This window comes from Nicotiana tabacum, chromosome 17 (assembly GCF_000715075.1).
Source record: "Nicotiana tabacum cultivar K326 chromosome 17, ASM71507v2, whole genome shotgun sequence".
NCBI classification, from domain to species: Eukaryota; Viridiplantae; Streptophyta; class Magnoliopsida; order Solanales; family Solanaceae; genus Nicotiana; species Nicotiana tabacum.
This window is the reverse complement of record NC_134096.1, coordinates 76,482,797-76,505,576: the sequence shown is the minus strand read 5'-3', so window position 1 is coordinate 76,505,576 and position 22,780 is coordinate 76,482,797. Positions and strand designations below refer to the sequence as shown.

Here is a 22,780-nt window from a genome sequence, read left to right as displayed (position 1 = left end):
GTTATACCTCCCGGTGACAAGCGGAATAACTAGTTCGGTGGCCATCCTCATCTTGTGTTCCACGTGTCCTTTCTTTAAGCGACCACGTATTATGTCGTATATTTTTTCCTATACAGATAGTCCCCCTGCTTTCCAATGACACAATCTTGAGTTATCGGGAAGTTGGTAGAAAGCACCTTTTTGGCGGGAATTACTATAACTCCCTTTGAAGTTTTCTGGCAGTTGATTAGATGCACGTCTCTCCGCATTTAATGTCCCGAACACGCGCCATCCCACGATTCAGCACAGCTTTTGTAGATTATCGAGGTAATCATGGCCATGAATTTAGCAGCCAAAATTTTACTTATACGCATCATCCTCCTCTTATGTACTTCATAATTTCTCAAACTTCTAACTCGCATCTCTATTTCCCAACCTTTCTCTGATCTTCTTCGAACCAGGAATTTTTCTTCCTTCTATTTCAATGGCTTCCTCTTCAAAATGTGCTAGTTCTTCAAAGGTCAAGAACAAAACCGAGGATTCCTTTCCTCCAACAATGGGTTCCATCATCCCAAGAAGGCTTAGTACTTCAAAGGATTTTGAAGAGAAATTTCCTACTGTTAACCCTCGCACATAGGCTATTAGTAGGTACCCTTCTTATATTCATCCTTCCAGTATTCCTGCTATAAAGGAGGACTGTCGCTGCCCTGAGTTAGATATTATTGCCCCTGATTTATCGGAGCGAGTGATCCTTCCCAAGGAAGGTTTTACATATTTTTTCACGTATCCCTTTACTTTGGGTGCATTTTCTTTGAGCGGAGAGCTCGATCTCGTGATTGCGAAATTTTGCCTTCGCTACCAAGTGTGCTTGGAACAAGTGAGCCCTTCAGTGTGGAGGACAGTTGCCTGCTTTCGACTCTTGTGTCAGGAAACTGGGGAGGAGATAACCTTAGATCATGTGATGAATCTCTATTCCCCCAAAATCTTGCGCGGAGGAATGATAAACCTTTGCAAGCGTGGCCACCATGCTTTGTTGTCTAGCATGGATGATGACAACGACCGTGGATAGAGGAAATGGTTCGTTGCAGTTGTCACCAATAACATCATTCCGACAACGACTTCATCCTTTCTGGTTGCTTGGAATCGCAGTCGTAAGTTTTTTGTATAATATTCCTCTTACTAGATATTCTTCTATGGCCGTATCATCTCTTCACCCTTCACATGTTTCAGCAACTCGATGGCTCCCACCAGTGGTGGAAGGTTTGAACCGATGGGTTTTGAAGATTTTGGATGTCACAATGCCCGAAACTCGTTCGTGGAAAGAACTGACCCTTAAATGCGGGTGGAAGGCCAAAAATCATGGTAACTTTATTTTACTTTGTTTTCACTTTTTGTATATGAAGAACTTAGTTGAACCCTTTTGACTTGTTCACGAAATTAGGTCTACCTGCGGGCTTAGTTGATGTCCCTGAGGAGGATGTTTTGGTTGACCCTGCTGATGCGATGAGACTGCTTCAGGAGGCACTTACTCGAACAAGCATCTCCGGGCCTGCGTCGGGCACAAATGTTTCTTCACGGAGTTCCCGGCTAGAGAACAAGCAACCAAAGTGAAGATGTTCCTCTACGACCCGGGAAAAGAATAAGAGGGCAAAGGTTAATGCCCCCGAGTCATCTCCGGTGGCGATGATGACTGGCCCTCCTTCCAGGCCTGTCATAGACACTGTGATGATTGGTGATGATGAAGAAGCTAGTGATGAGGGAGCTTCTTTACATAGAAGGATATGATCCTCATCATCTCAACAGGATGCTCGACCTGTTGAGACAATTGCACCAAGTGACGATGACGTCTCAGCACTTTGGGGAGAATATGATTTAGTTGAATATGCTAACTCTCACATATGGGCCCCAATTGTTGTAACTAGTACCGTGGGGTTGAGTACTGGGTCCATGCCATCTTTGGTTGGCGAGCATCAAACAACCAGCACTTAATTTGATGCAGCTGCTTCTCATTCTTCAACTCCATCAGCTTCATCTCCACCTTCACCAACACCAGCAACTGCTACATCATTTCCATCTTCATTAACTCTTCCAACAACGGTTGCTACATCATCTCCATCGGCCGCACCTGACCATGAAGAAGGTATCCCTCCTCCACTGTCCCCAGTTCATGGGAATTTGGGGCAAAATTATGCTGCCCCTTCTGAAGATCCACAAAGGAGGAGGAACATTACTCTTTTGGTCTCTACTAGTGCAACCTGCTATCCCGGCCGATAGAGCTTGCTAATTATCTGAAGCCTTTGGCTTCAGAAAAAGACTAGGAAAAGATTCAGACACTCTCGGGGGAGTGTTTGTTGAACAATGCTATGCACAATGCCGCATCGGTACGTTCCTTTCTTCTTATGTTATTTCTTCTACTTTTGAACAAATGTACTCCAAGTTTTACCTCCTCTTATTTTGGAGGCCAACTTTCTTGCTTTTGAGGGCCTTCAGAGGCTGATTCATGAGAAGGAAGAACTTACTTCTCAACAGGATCAGCTTTTGGCGGAACGGGACTAGACGGTTGTCTGCCTCTCGGAACTGAAAACTAAGGCTACTGAGGCCGTTGTTTTGGAGGCACGTTTGCAGCAGAGCGAGCAAGAGGTGATAACCCTTAGCCAAGTAATTGGGCTGCTGAGGGTTAGATTTGATGAAGCCAAAGCTAAATGGGCAGAAGTCTAGAACGTCGTTCTTGCTGTAACCGATCGTGAGGCTGCCTCTGTTGAAAGAGTAATTAATTTGGAAGCAGCCTTAAACTACAAAAGTGAAGAGCTTGCTGCTGTGGTGGCAAAACATGCCCACCTAGAAGAGAAATTGAGGAAAACTATCGAGCATAATAAGCTCTTTAGTTCAATTGTCCGTGAGCTCGATGCTAGTCTCAAATCTGCTAGGTCCGCCCAGGAAAACCTTTCTACCGAAGTTACTCAACTCAACGAAGAACTCAAGCGCCGAATGACTTCCTTCATTGTTGAAAAAACTTAGGGGACGTTTGGTAGAGTGTATAAGAATAATCTTGAATAAGATGTATTAGTAATGCTGGTATTAGCTATGCTTGCATTAGTTATGCTGTCATTAGTTATGCTGACATATTTGTTATCCAATATTTGGTTTCATGTATTAAAGCATTGCACAAATTCTAAAAGAATTGATTGTTTACAAAATACCCTCATAACCAGTCCATCACCTTATCTTTTTAAAAGAAACATATAATTGAAGAATATTTTTATATGAAAAAGGTTTTAAAAAATTATTTAATTTGTTTACCTATATTGTAGTATAAAACTGAATATTTATTTATGAAAAAGAAAATATGCTAAATATAAATTTTGAAGGATAATTTTGTCTTTAACTAAGCTAATGCATACATTAAAACCCATTGCATTACTAATACCATGGTTTCTAATGCATTAGTTATGCATATGATAATACCAAATAGGGTGTATAACTAATGCTTGCATAACTAATGTATATGTTCAAAAAGTTTACCAAATAAGGTATTATCAATACAAAAGCTAATGCATGCATTATTTTATCTAATGCATCCTACCAAACGACCCCTTATTTCATGTATAACATGAGGAGAAAAACCTTGGAAGAGGCCAAGACTGGTATCATTGACATTGATGCCGAAATTGCTAAGGTCCGAGAGCTTGAGTTGGCTGCAAAAAATGGACTCCCGGCGCAGTCTGACGTTCCAGGTTCTTCTGATTCCGGTTCCGAGTTTTCGAAAACTGAAGAAGGATCGAAAGGCTATGATGCCGAAGACCAAGCTAGGGAAAATGTTGAGCTGGTGGAACCAACTACTACTCCCGGGAATGCGTATACTTCTCTTCCTCCTGATTCTAGAGACGTTGTAATTTAGCTTTTTGTTTCTTTTTCTATTTTGTACCTTTATCATTTTGACACGTCCTTGTAAATAAAAACATATTTTTTGCTCAAGTATCGTTTGAGTCTTACTTTCATTTGAATATTCATGGATGTCTTTAACTTTCATACTTGCTCGAGTATTCCGCGCATGTTGTTCTGTTCGCGCTTTATTAGGTATAATCTCGGATGCTTTTTCTTCGAAGCATTTTGGTTCCGAGTATTGTCCCTTTTTCATGAGGGTTTCCATGATTATTTGCGCAAGTTTGTTTTTTGCGTCTTTTTCGTATGCGGCTTCGGGTGTATTTTTCCCCGATGACATTCTAGATTCTGGGCATTGATTTGTCCGGAACCAACCCTTTAACGAGAGGGTTTTTATAAGAGAGTTCCCTCTTATATTTACGGTGCTCTTGAAGAGGACGTCTCCTATTCATTACGGCACTAACATTTGAAGTACTTGTTTAACTTTCAAATGACAAAATTAACTCATCGTTCAGACAAGAAACAAGATGAAAAAAAAAGTATTTCTTTTAATGAAGACAAGACAAGGCCCTCTTATGTTTACAGTCCCGATGATGTATTTTGTTCCCGTATTTTTGTTCCCCGGTTGACGTGGCATTTAGTATTGCCATATTCTCATATCATTCCTACCCAGTGTTCGAATGCGAAGAATGCGAATTGGAACACTGGAAGTCTTGTATCTTCGAAGATTCCACCAATGAATTGCTAGGTAATCCTTCACTCGGCAACATATCTTGTTTCCCCTTAGGAACCCATGCTATCGAGCAAAAGAATACCTAACAGTCCTCTAGTGGTTTGTGCTCGTGAACGATCGGGTAACCTTTGTTCGACAGCAAACTTAACTTCCCGGTGGGAATTTGCTATCGAACCAAAGATTACCTAATCGCCCCCGAGTGAAGCCATGGCATCAGAGATCTTATTGCTGATGTATTCGTAGTATGCTTTCCGCCGCTGCCTCGTTAAAACCTAGCCAGAAAAACTCAATTAGGACAAAACCTGAACGAAGGGAAAAAAAGTGCATCACACACTTTTCATTTGACTGTTGTTCGTCAGCAGTAATATCTTTTGAGGTGAGCCAAGTTCCAGTTATTGGGCTCCGTTTTGGTTCTCCAACTCATATGATCCTTTCCCAGTGATAGCTGAAACCCGGTAAGGGCCTTTCCATGTTGGGCCTAACTTGCTCGTGTTGAGTTCCCAGACTGAAATCGACTTAATTGTAGTCCTCGGTTTATATTTTATATCGAACTCGCTCATTTTGACGGCCCATTTGGCCAATCTACCCGAGAGCTCAGGATTGTGAAGGATATTTCTCATAGGGAAAGTAGTCACCACAGCTATCGGGTGGCATTGAAAGTAGGGCCTCAACTTTCGAGCGGCGACTATGAGAGCTAAGGTCAGCTTTTCCAGATGTGGGTAGCGAGTTTCTGCTACCGTTAAAATTTTACTAACGTAATAAATGGGAGATTGCGTACCTTCGTCCTCCCGGACTAAAACTGCACTTACCGCAACTTCTGAAACCACGAGGTAGACTAGCAACGTTTCACCTTCTTTTGGTTTTGAGAGAAACAGAGGGCTTGACAAATATTTCTTCAACTCCTTCAAGGCTTGCTAATACTCCGGTGTCCATTCGAAATTCTTTTTCTTTTTGAGTAGTGCGAAGAAGCGATGACATTTTTCCGATGAACGAGAAATGAACTTGCTCAAAGCTGACAATCTCCCTGTGAGCCTCTAGACTTCTTTTACGTTAGACAATTGATCCGGGATGTCCTCTATGGCCTTGATTTTGTCAGGATTTACCTCAATTCCCCTTTGTGATACTAGGAATCCTAGGAACTTACCCGAACTGACCCCGAACACACATTTCTCGGGGTTAAGTTTCATATTATGCTCCCTCAGGATGTCGAATGTTTCCTGCAAATGCTTCATGTGGTCACCTGCATTCAAAGACTTAACGAGCATATCGTCTATATATACTTCCATAGTCTTTCCAATTTGTTTCTCGAATATCTTATTCACGAGCCATTGATAAGTGGCTCCGGCATTTTTTAAAACGAAGGGCATCACATTGTAACAATATATGCCAAAATTCGTTATAAACGAAGTCTTTTCCTGATATTCTAGGTTTATCTTGATTTGATTGTACCCAGAATAAGCATCGAGGAAACTCATTAACTCGTGCCCGGCCGTGGTATCAATCATTTGATCGATATTTGGCAATGGGAATGAGTATTTTAGGCACGCCTTATTAAGATCCTTATAATCTACGCACATGCGAAATTTATTATTTTTCTTAGGAACTATTACTATATTGGCTAGCCAGTCAGGATATCTTACCTCTCAGATTGAACCAATCTTAAGTAAATGGGTTACCTCTTCTTTGATGAATTTATTCCTCGCTTAGGCAATGGGGCACTTCTTCTACCTTACCAAAGGTATGTTGGGATCCAAGCTTAACTTGTGCACGACTATCTCCATCGAGATTCATGTCATATCCTCGTGCGACCATGCAAAACATTTAACATTAATTTTAAGGAATTCGATAAAAGCAGACCTGAGCTCCGGGTGCAGTCTTGTTCCCAAATGGAATTTCCTTTCTAGGAATTCTTCGAACAACTCAACTTGCTCCAGTTCTTCTGCCGTGGAATTCGTCGCGTCCGTCTCTTCTGGTACTTAAAAATACCTTGGTACCTGATATTGTTCCGACTCTTCTGTCCCCGGGCTAACTTACTCTGGTTCGGGGCGCAAGTGCCAGTTTTGGTAATTTCTATGCCGCACGTTCATTTCCTTTGCTATTGGAGATCAAAATTGTATTCATCTCCCTTGCTGCCGGTTGATCACCCCTTATCTGTTTGATCCCCTCGGGTGTCGGAAACTTTAACAATTGGTGATATGTTGAAGGCACAACTTTCATCTCGTGCAGCCATGGTCTTCCCAAGATGATGTTATACCCCATGTCTCCATCTACCACTTCGAAGATAGTTGTTTTCATTACTCCCTCAGCATCCGAGAGCACCAAAATTTCTCCCCGGGTCATCACGCTTGCAAGGTTGAATCCAACGAGGAGTTTCGTTGCTGGGATAATGTTTCCGGCGAGTTTAGCTTGCTCCAGTACTCTCCATTGTATGATATTAGTTAAACTTCCTGGATCCATTAAAACACATTTCGTTTTAAAATCTAACACATTCAAAGAAATTACGAGTGTGTCATTGTGCGATAGCAGCAATCCGTCTGCATCTTCGTCCGTAAATGTGATATCGTCTTCCCGAAGCCTTTTACTATGAGTTATTGATACTTTTGTCTTCTTTGCTGCTGAAAAGGTAACCCATTAGTCTCATTCCCTCCAAAGATCATGTTGATCATTTGGCATGGGGGTTCTTCTCCTGCTTTCGAGGGTTCCGCGTCGCCCCTATTCCGACCATAATTGTTTTTAGCTCGATCACTCAAGAATTCTCTGAGGTGACCATTCTTTAATAGTGTTGCCACTTATTCTCGGAGGTGTCGGCAGTCCCCAGTCCGGTGGCCATTAGTGCCATGGTATTCACACCATAAATTGGGATTCCTCCGGCTGGGATCAGATTTCATAGGTTTTGGGAATCGTGCCTCTTTGATATTTCTCATGGCTGATACCAACTCCACCACACTGACGTTGAAGTTATACTCCGACAACTTCGGGTAAGAAGAATCTCGTGACCCCGAGATCTCTCTATCCTGTAGCGATCTGTTATTACGGCCACGATCAGTCCTTCTATCAATGATGAATTTGTCTGCTGTCCGGAAGCTCCTGCCATGACCTTCTGTCCACTCATAGGGCAAAAAATGACCTCTCAAAGTCCGTCTATCTGTGTCAATATCATCTTTCATTTTTTCTCTATTCTTCTCCCATCCTTTGGTCGACAATGGAAAGCCAACTTGATCATCTTCGATCCTTATTTTTGACTTGTACCGGTTATGGACATTTGTCCAGGTCGTCGCTTGAAAGTCGAGCAAACTTTCCTTCATCTTCTGGGAAGCGTCCGAACTTCTCGAATTTAAACCTTTGGTCAACGCTTCAGTTGCCCATTCATCTAGGGTTGTCGGTAGTAGCATCCTTTCCTTCTGGAACCGGGTAACGAACTCTCGTAAGAACTCGGATTCTCCCTGCGCGATCTTGAATATGTCGACCTTTCGGGCTTGTACTTTTCTGGCACTGGAGTGAGCCTTGATGAAAGAATCCGCGAGCATCTCAAATGAATCTATGGAATGCTTGGGCAATAATGAATACTACGTTAAAACTCCCATCACGAGATCTCACCAAATTTCTTTAGCAACACAGATTCAATTTCGTGAGGAGCCAAATCATTTCCTTTCACTGTGGTTGTGTAGGTGGTAATGTGCTCATGTGGATATGATGTTCTGTCATACTTTGGCACTTAAAGTATTTTGAACCGCTTCGGTATTAATTCCGGGGCTGCGCTCGGTTTATACGGTAATTGAATATACTTGTTCGAGTTTGGGCCTTTTAATACTGGTGGTGCGCTCGAAATTTGATCCATGTAGGCGTTTACTTCCTTCATGAACTGCAAAAGTTCATCCTTGAACGGATCGTTCTCGTTGTTGAGGCCGGATCTGCTCCCCCAGCCCCGTTGGAGCCAACTTCGCCTCTATGAGTGTTATTATCAACTCTCTGCGTCGTCTGGTTCGCGGGAACATCAGGAGGAATTGGATCTCGCCTGTTTGCATTATTTGAGGCACCCGGTAGCGCCTGCTTCAGTTCTGTCATAATCTGATCTTGTCGCGTGAGATGACCTAGAATGATTGCCTGTTGCTCTTGCAGGACCATTACTGCATCCGCTACATACTCCTCATCAGCATCATCAGGAGTGCCTCCCCAACCTGTCGAGGGTACCGCCTGTCATGTACCGGTGTGGCGTCATTCCCCTCATTGAGAGTGTCACTGATTGAATCCTCGAAATGAGGCTGTTCCCCTTGAATTTCAGGGTTGGGCGTGCCGTTAACAACGTTATCTTTCATTTTTTTGTCATTTTTTGCTAGGACAAAGTAATCAAAATACATTAGCAAAAAAGACAAGGATCAATTTAATCGCACGACTATCTAGGTCCTACAGTGGGCGCCAAAATATTTATCCGTAAAATGGTACAATTGAATTTATTTGTGGTTTCTAAACAAGTGAATTAATTTGATCCAAAAGATAATGAAATAATTGATGAGATATAAAATACTTAGCCTTACAATATAGATAGAACGACAAAGCTGATGAGTCCAGGAACAGAATTTTCGGGCACAACAATGATGAGATGAAAAGCGAGAGTATAAATTTGTATTATAATGCTGTATAGAATGTAGTGTAAGTTAGCCAGAAAATTCGTTTCCCTTACAATGATAACTGAGCTCTCTATTTATATGTATGTCTAGGGAAAGAAGTCCTATGATCATGCACTTCTTTATATATCAATTATGAGGGCCATTGATGAAGTGCAACGTTAGACATAAATGCCAAATTCCTTGTAACAGTCCATCATCCTTAATGCTGCAAAATATTATGTATTAAATGTTACCGGGCGTAAAGCATTTAATACTCATTTTATAATTGTTATACCTCCCGGTGACAAACAGAATAGCTATGTCCGGTAGCCATCCCCATCTTGTATTCCACATGTTGTGTTTCACGTGTCCTTCTTTTAAGCGACCACGTGTCATGTCATATTTTTCTTTATACAGCCACACTATCCAAATTTGATTTTCAAATTTTCGTAGCCCATTATGCTTTTATTAACAATATTATGCATGATTAATAAGAAAACTATAAACTTTTTTTTTGGTAAACCTTTAAATTTTAGGAGAATTACACAAAAATACAGTACACCCATATTGTTGCTCGTAAGTCGTATCTAGTCTAGAAAATATAAATATTTCAGGAAAAAAAGTTCCAACCGTATACTTGGTTTGGTTTTTTTGTGGGGCTGGTTTGGATTTTTTGTGGGGTAGGGGAAGGTGGTGCCCTTGACCTTGACTATATAAAGAGAATATTTGAAATCCTAGTTGGAAACCCAGATTACATCAACTTTTAACCTGCAGAAAGGGGAAAAAGATAAAGAAGCCAACTTTTAACCAGATCCAATAAATCTAGTGGAATTTTGAATGAAGAATATGAATTAATGGCGACAACTTTCAGTTACACAAAAAGGAGGCGAAGAACAAGAAAAACAATACAACAGACTCAACACGGAGGCAGCCAGGTGGATAAAAAATTGGACGAACATGGCGAAGAAGAAAGATGCCAATACCCACCTTGGAAAAAGGGGTGGGGTGGGTACCCAAATGCCACGGGGAGTGGAAAGAATGCTTGAATTGTGATTAATCAGTAATGCACAATCTGTAATCTAAGCAAAATCTAAGTCTTCTGTCCTCTAATGGAAGGTATTTAATTACATCCTCATCCTGGTTTTTGTAAATTTATTTATTACCTCAATCTGTATTCATTTTTTAACCCCACAACACCTTTAAATTCACCAGAGTTGCAAAGGTTTCTCATTTTTCTTAAGGGTTTTGAAGCAAGATTGATCAGTCTCATTCTTCAGGGTAAGTGTTCTTTTCCCTTTTTTTTTAAACCTATATTGATTGTATCCATTCCCAGAGATTTGTTATTACTGTTGATGTTCTGCATTTGTTAGATTTAATTGAGATATGAATTTGTTTTTTTCTTCTTTTTTTTAAGGTATGATTTTTATAAACTTCCAATTAATGAGCTTTTTTGGGTGAATTCTCCTTTTGAGATTGTTTATATTATTTCATAGCTTCCAATCAATCAATCAGCTATATCTCAATTCTGAACCAGTTTGATAGATCATATGAATACTCTTTATCTGTTTGTTCTATTTAGGGCTTTATCGGAAACAACCTCTCTACTCCTCCGGAGTAAGGGTAAGGTTTGCGTACACATTACCCTCTTCAGACCCCACTTGTGGGATTCCACTGGGTTGTTGTTGTTCCACTACAAAATAAATTGATTCTTAAGATACATTAATGGTCCTTTGAAACTGGACTTTGTTAAAATCTCAAGCTAATCTCTAAATGAAGAAACAAATCTTATGCAAAATAAGAAGAATCTTGGTAAATTCTAACCTAATGTAAGTGAAACCACAACAATTATTAAGTTTTAATTCTACATTTGCTTCTATTATGTTCTTTTTTTGTTAAATCAACATTGACTGCGAGAAGTTGCAAATCTTATGATCAACTTTCACCATGTAGTTTTAGGTTTAGTTCGTCCTTCTTATCTCGTTCAATCATTAGAGTGTTGTATCTGCAGATCAGTGCATATAGAGGTCTATATATAACATTGCCAAACCATTTAATAACTGCATTGAACAAAAACAAGATATACTTGGAAACCAAGACTGAGTAGATTTGAAGAGTAAAAATCCTTTACATTCGAATTGAACATATAGACCCATCCGATATTATGATATCGATGCACTATTTATTTTGCTTGTCCCTTGTAATTAGAAAGTTAAGGTTCAAATACAGTAGCATGACAAATATAGCTCAAGCAAAATGTTCAGCTTGTATACTGGACTTTAAGCATGCACGACGCAAAATAACCTAGTCATCCCTTCTCTTGTGAAAACCATCTATATAAAGTTTCGGAATTTCATATATCTTACAGGATAGGAGACTTAATTTTTCACTCACCTGTTTTCTTGGATGCTATCTTCTAGAGGTTTTGAGATTTTATGAAGCAAGTTTTTGTGATACTGTAACTTTTGTGGAGGCTCGTAGTGGTGTTAAGCCTTATTGACTATAGTGATAATATCACTTTCTGTTGCGCTGCCTCTATCTACTCACGGTTATCGGATTAGGTTTCCAAAAGTGAATCTAAATCTGCTACGTTTTGCAAAGGAAGTGCATTTCCATTCAAAAAGATTCCTCTTTCATAACTCAGGGTGTCTTTGTTTCTTCCTTTCGTACTTTTTTTATAGGTAGAATTATGGGTATCTTTTTGCTTCTCAATTCTATGGTTATGTTGTTTTCAGGTTTTCAAGATATTTGTGATTCTAGTCTCACACGTAGGAAGAAAGTCTGTTTCTCAACTCACATGAAACTTCTCTTAAGTATATACCATAATTCATGCTCCCGGAGAGGTGTGGCTTTGGTTAGCTCAGTTCCATTAAACATTCTAACCAGTATTAACCTCTCAAAAATTACTTCAGTGTAGATGAAAGCGATGCTTAAAATAATATTTTCTGGTTTCAATATTATGGCTCTTACAACTCCCAATCATTTGTTTAAATTTCATAAGCTGATGTCTGTCAGTAAACCTACATTGACAGGTTTCCTTTGGAATGGGAATATCTTTTGTATAGTTGGATGGATTATGGTGAAAGTTATATCCTATTCTTTCTAAAATTATGTGGTTTTATGACTCATTATTGGTGTTGCATACTTTACTTTTACGTCTTTCCTTCACGTGGGTATGTAGGGAAAGAAAAAGATTCATTGGGTTCATTACTTGGAGTGAATTCTTGAGTTACTGGTGTGTTACATGTAAAGTAGATATACAACTACAGGACCACAACTACCGGACCTATATATAGATTGATGACATTGTATGTGATTTCAGGCCAATGGAAAACTTTGGAAGTTATATTATATTCTGTATTACACTTATTTCTTTTAATAAAATACAGTTGCATGCTTGTTTTTCGGTAATTGGTGCTTTATTTTTTAAGTCTTTCCTTCAAGTTGGTATGAGAGGAAGGAAAAAGGGTAATTGATTACTTGGACGTGATTCTTCATTATACTGATGTTTTGCATGTAAAGTACTTATATAGCTAATTATCATTAACATCAGCGTATCATTGTGATCAGGCGTAGGAGCACTGTGAGAATTTTCTGGACTTAATTAAATAACGGAGCTTTTAAACGGAAAGCAAAATCAACTCTAATGCAGCGTGATTCTGGTAACTCTTACTTACCCACTAGAAACCATGCTGGTGGTGCAAGTCTTGGTCGATCCAATTTAATTCCCATTAATATGACACCTTACCATGGTTCACACACTCCATATATGCTGGGTTCAGAACAAAGGGCTTCTCGGTCAATCAATCTGTCTCTGCCAGCGGTAGCTAATCTGAACCTTGAAAATGGTGCAGATGGGTCATCAGCAGCTTTGGCAAGCTCTCACTCTCGCTCAGGAAGTAACTATTCTAACTGGAGTCCAACAATAATTTCGGCAAATGTATCAATCGCATACCACCCTGAAAGAAATTATTTTTCCTGCTGGATTCCAGCAGCAATGCTACCGATCATGCATGCTCCTAATTTCTTTGTACCACTGCCACATATGCCATGGAACTGGACGTATAGCTCTTTCTCTGTCCAGGTTCCGTCAGTGTATCATATGACTGGAACAATTCGAAGTGAGGTGATTTCCCGTCAAGATAGCCTGCCGCTTGTTCCTGCTTCTCAGTTTCAACAAATTAGTCTTGCTCCAGGAGCTGAGAGAGTAATTACAGGAGAGAACATGGTGAACTCCAGTTTTGCAGTTCAACAAGTAATTTTCCGGGTAAATCACAGCCCGAGGTTCATGGGTGATGACTTTTTGCATCATCATTTGCTGAGACAAGTGAACCACGGACCTGGTCCTACACCACTGCATCCGTACAATTTTCACATGGTTAGTTTTCTTCGCCTTCTCTTTTATTTAGCTTCTTTTTCCCTTCTTTTTTCTAATTATAAATTTATACCAATCTTCACCTAAGCTTACTCATACACATACTTGATTTAGTAACTAGCTTAGGCTTATCGCACAAGAAATTTGCTTTTAATGAATGGATGATACTTATGCTTTTAGCATACGGATATGCTTATGCTTTTAACTATTGAACGTGCTTATGATTGGATGTGCTTAGTTGTTAAATCTCCATGGTAATAAATGCTATTCTGCATTTATCCTGAGGAATCATGGTGTTGAACTAAAAAATCTATTTCAGGTCGTGAGCATGTTCCCCTGATTCATTCTTTCAAAATCTCTAATTAACTTTTATTTTTCAAGCCCCAACTGATCAATATTGTAGACATGCATATGGGTTGACATACACATTTATGTGCAGCTAGCAGTGTTCCAAACATTAGAGCTATTACCCGTGTATTTTTTTTCCGTCCTTTGTTTTTTTGGGTGGAAAGTTGGATATAAAATTCATAACTGATAAGATTGACTAGTTTCAATATTATTCGTGGTGACATTATATGCATGCATTCATAAGGCTATACTTCCAAATCAAGTATCCACTTGAAAAACTACTGTATACTATTAATTATGAGAAGAAAAAGTAATATAACCTTTATTTTCTTCATGAGTTTAACACTGAAGAACGGGGGGTGGGGCGGGAGGTAGGGCAGGGTTTAGGGGGTGGGGCGGGAGGCAAGGGAGGTAAAGGGAACAAGGGTGTCTGTAGGTTAAGAATTGGATCATGGAACGTAGGTACATTGACGGGTAAATCTATAGAGTTGGTGAAGATCCTCCAGAAGAGGAGGGTCAATATAGCGTGTGTTCAGGAGACAAGGTGGGTAGGGTCGAGGGCGAGGGACGTGGACGGGTATAAACTTTGGTACTCAGGAGTCCAGAAAGGTAAGAATGGAGTGGGCATCTTGGTGGATAGGGAACTTAAAGAGTCTGTAGTTGAGGTTAGACGAGTGAATGATAGATTGATGATTATTAAGTTGGTGGTTGGGGAGTGCACCCTAAACATCGTTAGCGCCTACGCGCCGCATGTAGGCCTAGATGAGGAGGTTAAACGGCGCTTCTGGGAAGAGTTAGATGAGATAGTGCGCCAGGTTCTGCCTGCTGAGAAGCTATTCATAGGAGGGGATTTCAATGGGCATATTGGGTCGACCGCAGGTGGTTATGGCGAGGTGCATAGAGGCTTCGGTTTTGGGGAGAGGAACGGAGGAGGTACATCGTTGTTGGACTTCGCTAAAGCTTTTGGGTTGGTGATTGCGAACTCTAGATTTCAGAAGAGGGAGGGGCATTTGGTTACTTTTCAAAATGCGGTGGCGAAGACCCAAATTGACTATCTCCTCCTCAGGAGATGTGACAGAGGGTTGTGCAAGGATTGCAAGGTGATTTCGGGTGAGATACTCGCGACGCAGCATAGGCTCTTGGTGATGGACGTTGGTATTATGTTAAAGAGGAGGAAAAGGTCTACTCGAGGAAGACCGAGAATCAGGTGGGGAGCCTTAACTAAGGATAAAGCCCAAGCATTGGAGGGGCGGTTGTCGGCTATGGGAGCTTGGAGGAGTAGTGGTGACGCAAGCACTATGTGGTCAGCGACAGCATACTATATTAGGGAGGCTGCGAGAGAGGTGTTGGGGGTCTCGACGGGCGTATCTGGTAGGCACAAAGGAGACTGATGGTGGAATGAAGTGGTCCAAGGTAAAGTAGAAGCAAAGAAGGCGGCGTACTTGAAGTTAGTGGGGAGCATAGGTGAGGAGGAGAGGCAAGTGTGCATGGAGAGGTATAAGACAGCTAAGAAGGAGGCTAAGTTGGCGGTCACAGAGGCTAAGACTGCGGCTTATGGTCGTATGTACGAGGAACTGGGGAAAAAAGGTGGGGAAAAGAAGTTATTCCGGCTGGCCAAGTTGAGAGAGAGGAAGGCTCGGGATTTGGACCAAGTGAGATGCATCAAGGACGATGATGGTAGAGTATTGATGGAAGATGCCCAGATTAAGAGGAGATGGCAGACTTACTTTCATAAACTTCTGAATGAAGAAGGGGGTCGGGATATTGTGCTAGGCGAATTGGAGCATTCCGAGAGTCACCGTGACTTTGGGTACTGCAGGCATATCGAGGTTGAGGAGGTCGTGGGAGCTATGTGTAAGATGAGTAGGGGCAGAGCGACCGGGCCAGACGAGATTCCGGTGGAATTTTGGAAGTGTATGGGAAGAGCAGGTTTGGAGTGGTTGACTAGGTTGTTTAATATTATTTTTAAGGGGAAGAGGTTGCCGGATGAGTGGAGGTGGAGTACGGTGGTTCCATTGTATAAGAACAAAGGTGATATCCAGAGTTGTAACAATTATATGGGTATCAAATTACTGAGTCATACCATGAAAGTGTGGGAGAGGGTGGTTGAAGCGAGGGTGAGGATGACAGTGTCTGTATCCGACAACCAGTTCGGGTTCATGCCGGGTCGTTCGATTACAGAAGCTATACACTTTGTTAGAAGGTTGGTGGAACTATACAGAGAGAGGAAGAAGTATCTGCACATGGTGTTTATTGACCTAGAGAAAGCGTATGACAAGGTTCCTAGAGAAATTCTCTGGAGATGCCTGGAGGCAAAAGGTGTGTCGGTTCCCTACATTATGGCGATTAAGGACATGTATGATGGGGCTAAGACTCGGGTTAGGACAGTAGGAGGCGACTCTGAAGCATTTTCCGGTTGTAATGGGGTTACACCAAGGTTCTGCGCTCAGTCCGTTCTTATTCGCCCTGGTGATGGACGTGTTAACACACCATATTCAAGGGGATGTGCCATGGTGCATGCTATTCGCCGATTACATAGTTCTGACTGATGAGTCGCGAGCCGGTGTTAACGAGAGGCTGGAGGTTTGGAGACATGCTCTTGAGTCTAAGGGTTTCAAGCTGAGCAGGACGAAGACGGAATACCTGGAGTGTAAGTTCAGCGCTGAGCCAGAGGAAGAGGGCGTGGATGTGAGGCTTGATTCGCAGGTCATCCCGAGTAGAGGCAGCTTCAAGTACCTTGGTTCGGTTATTCAGGGGGGAGGGGAGATCGACGAGGATGTCACACACCGTATTGGGGTAGGATGGATGAAGTGGAGGTTAACATCTGGAGTCCTGTGTGACAAGAGAGTGCCACCGATACTCAAAGGTAAGTTTTATAAAGCGGTGGTTAGACCGGCCATGATGTATGGGGCTGAGTGTTGGTCCGTTAAGAACTCACATATCCAGAAGATGAAAGTAGCAGAAATGAGGATGTTGCGGTGGATGTGCGGGCACACTAGGATAGATAAGATTAGGAATGATGATATCCGGGAGAAGGTACATGTGGCTCCCATTGATGACAAGATGCGGGAAGCGAGGCTTAGATGGTTCGGACATGTTCAGAGGAGAAGCCCAGATGCTCCGGTACGGAGGTGTGAGCAGCTGGTTGTGGATGGCACGAGAAGAGGTAGAGGGCGACCTAAAAAGTATTGGGGAGAGGTGATCAGGCAGGATATGGCGAGGCTCCAGATTTCCGAGGACATGACACTTGATAGGAAGATGTGGAGGTCGAGGATTAGGGTTGTAGGTTAGGAGATAGTTGAGTCGTGCCTTACTTCGTACCATTGTGGGACTAGTCATGTAGGATTTTTGTCTAAGATAGCTATTAGAAATGTTGTGTGTCTTACTATTTCACTTTTCAGTGCAGGTCCTATTTACTGGCTATCGCTTTTGCTTTGCATCTTTCTTCTAGATTTTATGGTGTTCCTATTTTTCCTATGATTGTTGTGGTGATACTAATATTTACTAATATTATCTCCCTTTGCTTTGCATCTTTCTTCTGGATTTCATGGTGTTCCTATTTATCCTATGATTGTTGTTGTGATACTAATATTGTTTCCTTTTTGTCATTTTGTCTTTTTTTTTTTTTTTGAGCCGAGGGTCTTTCGGAAACAGCCTCTCTACTCCTTCGGGGTAGGGGTAAGGTCTGCGTACACACTACCCTCCCCAGACCCCATTAGTAGGATTTTACTGGGTTGTTGCTGTTGTTGTTGTTGTTGTTGTTGAGTTTAACAAAATTGAGAAACAAAAAAGCAAGTCATATTACTTGATAGTCTAATGAGATTTGCGTCTTCCTTGAAAGCCCTGGGGCAAGTTTGCTTTTCTGTGACAATCCTTGAAACTGGCTATTCAAATAGTAAAGAGAACATTAGAGCTGAGTTAATAGACAAAAGGCATAAGTTTTTGAAATCCTTTGGTTTAAATATTATTATCATGTGATGCTCAAACGAGTCCTGTTTGCAAGCATTTAACAAGATTACATCGTGATGTATAATCCTTTTGCTCCCTTTCCAACTCTAACCCAAATCAGTGACTAGGTTATTTAGTTTTCCGATTCGATGTAAAATCCAACCATGTCCCCTTTGATTTTTCTCACGCAAAGTTCAAGCCTCGATCTCCTGTCTATACTTGAAACTCCTCAAGACCTGATTATGAATTCTTGAATTCAGGGTCATGTGACTGACGTATTTCTGACAATATAGAAGCTTTTCGAGTTGTTGGTATCCTAATTTACTAATTTGGAGTTTACAAAGTTATTTTTGCATCTAAAGTTGCTAATTCCAGTGGCCACCACGAGCAAGCTAGTCATTATGTATATGAAATGCAGGAAATTATCACTTCACATGAGATCTCTAAGTGATAATGATTTCAATATATTGCAAAATATCCTTACTAGTTAATATTTCTTTGATAAGCAAACTATGCATGTTCTGACTGAATCACAATTAATAGTTGATCCATAGCATTTGCTTGGATGTTGTAACAAGTTGCATGTGACATTTCAGGCACAACATGGTGGAGGACAAATTGGTACGCGTCAAACTTTTTATGTTGGCATAGAGAACATGAGTTATGAGGTAATAACCGACAAACAAGAAGAAAATAGTATAAAAATCTATTATTCTTTATGAAATATTTTCCCTCACAATTTCTGGTATGGGATTTAGGTTTTGTTAGCCTTTCAAGACCAGGTTGGATATGTCAGTACAGGATTGAGCAAGGAAGTCATTTTAGCACGTATGAAGTGCATCAAGTATCAGTCAATCGCAATATCTGTGAATGACAGCGATAGGTGTTGTATTTGTTTGGTAAGGGCTTATTTCATTTGGTTGTCTCCTATGCAAGTAAGTTAGATAGCCTTACTCATAAATACCTTTTTGTTTTGGTAGGACAACTTTTGTGATGGGCAGACCATTGGATTTGCTGACTGTGGGCACTACTTCCATTTTGATTGCATCACCGAGTGGCTCATGCAGAAGAATTCTTGCCCTCTCTGCAAAAGGACTGCGTTAACAACTTGAGGAAGTACAATTTGCTCTAGCAAGTTTCTCCGGAACTTGAATTTTATTGCTTTGAACCTATATATACGTTTATTTCAATTTAATAAATTTGTTATACTGTTGATGACAATTAATAAGACCTTTCAAACCTTGATAGCAGTTTTATAAAATCGATAATGTGCAATGCAAGTGTATGTGTTGTGCACTCTGAGTGGGAGAAAAAATTGTTGTTTATGTTGAATTGCTTGAAAGATGGCGATTCATATACCAGATGTTCAATAGAAGTATAGAATGCAGAATAAAGTACGTATAGAGGGCACTTGGACTTGCAAAACTTGGGCCATATCAGATTTTTGGTTATATGTCTCGCAATTTACCAGTGAACTTATGAAATGTATTTTGCTAAAATAAAAGGAGAATTTAAGCTATGTATATATTTACCAATGTTAACATGATAGTTTATTTTGCCTTTATTAAATTGTCTAAGTTTTTCATTTCCATGGAGTACTTGCTACCTTCCAACATTATTTTTCCTTTATTAAATTGTCCACGTTGGCTGTCGTAGAGAACATGAGTTATGAGGTAATAATCGACAAACAAGAAGAAAAATAGTAAAAAAGTCTATTATTTTTATGGAATACTTTTCCTCACAATTTGTGGTCTGGGATTTAGGTTTTGTTAGTCTTTCAAGACCAGGTTGGATATATCAGTTACAGGATTGAGCAAGGAACTCATTTTTGCACGTACGAAATTGATCAAGTATCAATCGATTGACGTATCTATAAATGACAATGATAGGTATTGTATTTGTTTGGTAAAGGCTTATTCATTTGGTTGTTTCCCGCGCAGGTAAGTTAGATAGCCTTACTAAAAAATACCCCTCTGGTAAAGTAGGACAACTTTTGTGATGAGCATACCATTAGATTTGCTGATTGTGGACACAACTTCCACTTTAATTGCGTCGCCGAGTGGCTTATGCAGAAGAATTCTTGCGCTCTCTGCAAAAGGGTTGCGTTGACAACTTGAGGAAGAACTGTAACAACCCGGCAGATCGTTTTGAGTATTACAACCCCGTTCTCCTATTTACTGCTCAATTTGTACTTTACAGTTGTTATATGACTTGCTGGGGTAATTGGTTCGGGTCCGGTGAAGTCTTGGAATGAATGGGAATACTTAGTTCCAAAGTTTAAAACTTAAGTTGAAAAGGTTGGTTGGATGTCGACCTATGTGTAAACGACCCCGAAATAAAGTTTTTATGATTCCAATAGCTCCGAATGGTGATTTTGGACTTAGGAGCATGTCCGAAAAATTATTTGGAAGCCCATAGCTAAATTAGGCTTGAAATGACTAAAATATAAATTTAAGTTTGAAGTTTGACCGAGTAGTTGACTTTTTGATATCGCGGTCGGAATTCGATTTTGGAAATTGGAATAGGTCTGTTATGTCTTTTATGACTTGTGTGCAAAATTTGAGGTCAATCGGACTTGATTTGGCAGGTTTCAGCATCGAATGTAGAAGTTGGAATTTCTTAGTTTCATTATGCTTAAAATTTGGGTATGATTCGTGGTTTTAGTGTTGTTTGTGATTTGAGGATTTGACTAAGTTCGTATGATGATTTAGGACTTGTTGGTGTATTTGGTTGAGGTCCCGGGGGCCTTGGGTGAGTTTTGGATGGTTAGCAGACTAAATTTTGGACTTGGAAGAAATCTGGAAATTTCTTCCTTCTGATGCAATCGTGTGATGACCCGATAGATCATCTTTAAATTTAATAATTATTTCTGTGTTCTAAAACCTCAAATAGCACCCATTGGCCGAAGTGAAGTTTTGTTTGAAGATTGACAAAGAAAGCTCAGGCATGAACCAGGTCCATCCCCTGTGTACACAGACACGGGCAGATTCGAGCATAAGGGATGCACGTGAATGAGATAAGCTTAACATGATACATCTAATATCTCCTGATCGAAAAGGTTGCATAATTGATAAGGAGAATGACTCCTTACTCAAAGAGAACACTATCCAAGATAAGGGAGGGGTTAGAAGTTGAGAACAACTAGAACTCTTCCACCAAGGAAGAGTAGCATTGGAACTCTAGTTGTTTCTTGATTTCCTAACTCTATTTATTGTATGGTGTTCTCATTCTACAGGCACGCACAAACACAGAAGTAAAACGTGAGTTGAGAGCAAAATAGCAAGGCATTTTGCAAGCAATTCTTGTGTGATTCAAGTGTGCAAACCTGAAGCTACATGAACCAGATAGAAGAACTAGTTCCAAGCGTCTGTATTTTATTCTAGTTCAATTGTAGTAGGTGGTTTTCAAATTGTACCTTTCATCTTTATCTAGAAGCAATTGTAATAGGTACTCTAAGTATTCAAGTTAGAGTTAACTTGAAGTTGTCGCAATAGTTAGAGGTTGGTTGCCACAACGGGATTAGAGGTAATCCTTAGGTTTACAAAGAGTTTTTATAAATGTTGTTTTGGCTCATTGATTTAGTTAAGTATTGGAAAAAATCCTACTGAGTAGTAAGTCGTGATTTTTTCATCTTTTGAGCCGGGGGTTTTCCATGTAAAAATACTTGTGTTCTTTACTTTCCGCATTTACTATTTCAGCAACAGTAGGTTAAGGAATACTTAGAAGAACCAGGTCCTTCTATAATCAGTGCATGCGAAAATTGGACACCACACAAATCACCCCTCTCTTGTGTGGCATTGGCATACAAAATATCAATTGGTATCAGAGCGGGTTATCCTTGAAAAGGCTAATACCTTTGGAGAAGATCAAGATGAGTGCACCACCTGAAAACTAGGAAGGGCAATCTACTGCTAGGCCACCACTCTTTAACGACCAGTACTACTCCTGGTGGAAAAACAGGATGAGAGATCACATCATAGGAGAGGACTATGAGCTATGGGACATTGTCACCGATGGTCCACTGGCTACACTGAAGAAAAATGCTGAAGGAGTAGACGTGCCAAAGACAAGAGCTGGCTGCACTGCTGAGGACTTGAGGAAATCGGAGAAGAATGCTAAATTCAAGAAATGGCTTGTTTGTGGACTTGGTCCAAATGAGTATAGTAGAATCCAAGTTGTACCACTGCTAAGGAAATTTGGGACACTCTACAAGTGGCCCATGAAGGAACACCTCAAGTGAAGAAGTCTAGATGAACTCTATTGTATTCTCAATATGAGAACTTTACCATGAAGGAAGGGGAAACCATTCAAGAGATGTATACAAGGTTCACTATATTGACAAATGAACTAAAGTCTCTTGGAAGGATTATTCCTGAAGAAGATAGAGTTGAGAAGATTTTGACAAGGGTTCTGGCTGTTACTTGGGAGAGCAAAATCACTGCCATTCAGGAATCAAAGACCATTGCCACTCTTCTATTGGATGGGTTAATTGGAAATCTTACTTCTTATGAACTTAGGAGGCAAACCATGAAGATGGATGTACCTAACAAGGAAAGGAGCCTTGCACTCAGAATCACTGAAGGCTCTGATCTAGAAGATGATGAAATGGCTATGATCACAAAGGACTTCAAGAAGTACCTAAGGAGAGAAAAGGGTCCTTCAAGAAGTAGAAGCTATAACAAGCCAAAGGTTCTTGAAAAGCAAACCAATGAAGGATGCTACAAGTGTGGGAAGACTGATCACCACATCAAAAACTGGCCTCAATGAAGAGCTGAACGAAGGAACAAGAAGAAGGAACATGTTCAACCCAAGAAAAAAAAAGGATCAACCAAGTCTATGGTCGCTGCTTGGGGAGAAAGCTTAGATGAAAGCTCAGATGATGATGATGGGGATGAACAAGCACTTATGGCC

The 22,780-nt window shown here is 40.6% G+C and overlaps 1 protein-coding gene across 2 annotated transcripts; it reads left to right on the top strand.

Annotated features, from left to right (window-relative positions):
- Nucleotides 1–9,953: 9,953 nt before the first annotated feature.
- LOC107827571 (uncharacterized) lies at nt 9,954–19,114 on the top strand. 2 transcript variants are annotated; one of them, XM_016654727.2, is made up of 7 exons: nt 9,954–10,317; nt 10,414–10,479; nt 12,769–12,860; nt 13,053–13,576; nt 18,466–18,537; nt 18,628–18,768; nt 18,850–19,114. In XM_016654727.2, the coding sequence occupies exons 3-7, from the start codon at nt 12,845–12,847 to the stop codon at nt 18,979–18,981; spliced, it is 885 nt and encodes a 294-aa protein (XP_016510213.1). In that variant the 5' UTR covers nt 9,954–10,317; nt 10,414–10,479; nt 12,769–12,844; the 3' UTR covers nt 18,982–19,114. The 2 variants fall into 2 exon arrangements, with proteins under 2 accessions (XP_016510213.1, XP_016510212.1); XM_016654726.2 differs by having other exon boundaries at nt 12,769–13,576.
- The last annotated feature ends 3,666 nt before the right edge of the window (nt 19,115–22,780 follow it).

What these genes read in the sequence shown, in the direction of transcription:
- LOC107827571 (XM_016654726.2), top strand. Translation starts at nt 12,845, where the DNA reads ATGCAGCGTGATTCTGGTAACTCTTACTTACCCACTAGAAACCATGCT. An exon ending in ATCCGTACAATTTTCACATG is followed by an intron (nt 13,577 to 18,465) that starts GTTAGTTTTCTT and finishes GTGACATTTCAG; the next exon opens with GCACAACATGGTGGAGGACA. An exon ending in ATAGGTGTTGTATTTGTTTG is followed by an intron (nt 18,769 to 18,849) that starts GTAAGGGCTTAT and finishes TTGTTTTGGTAG; the next exon opens with GACAACTTTTGTGATGGGCA.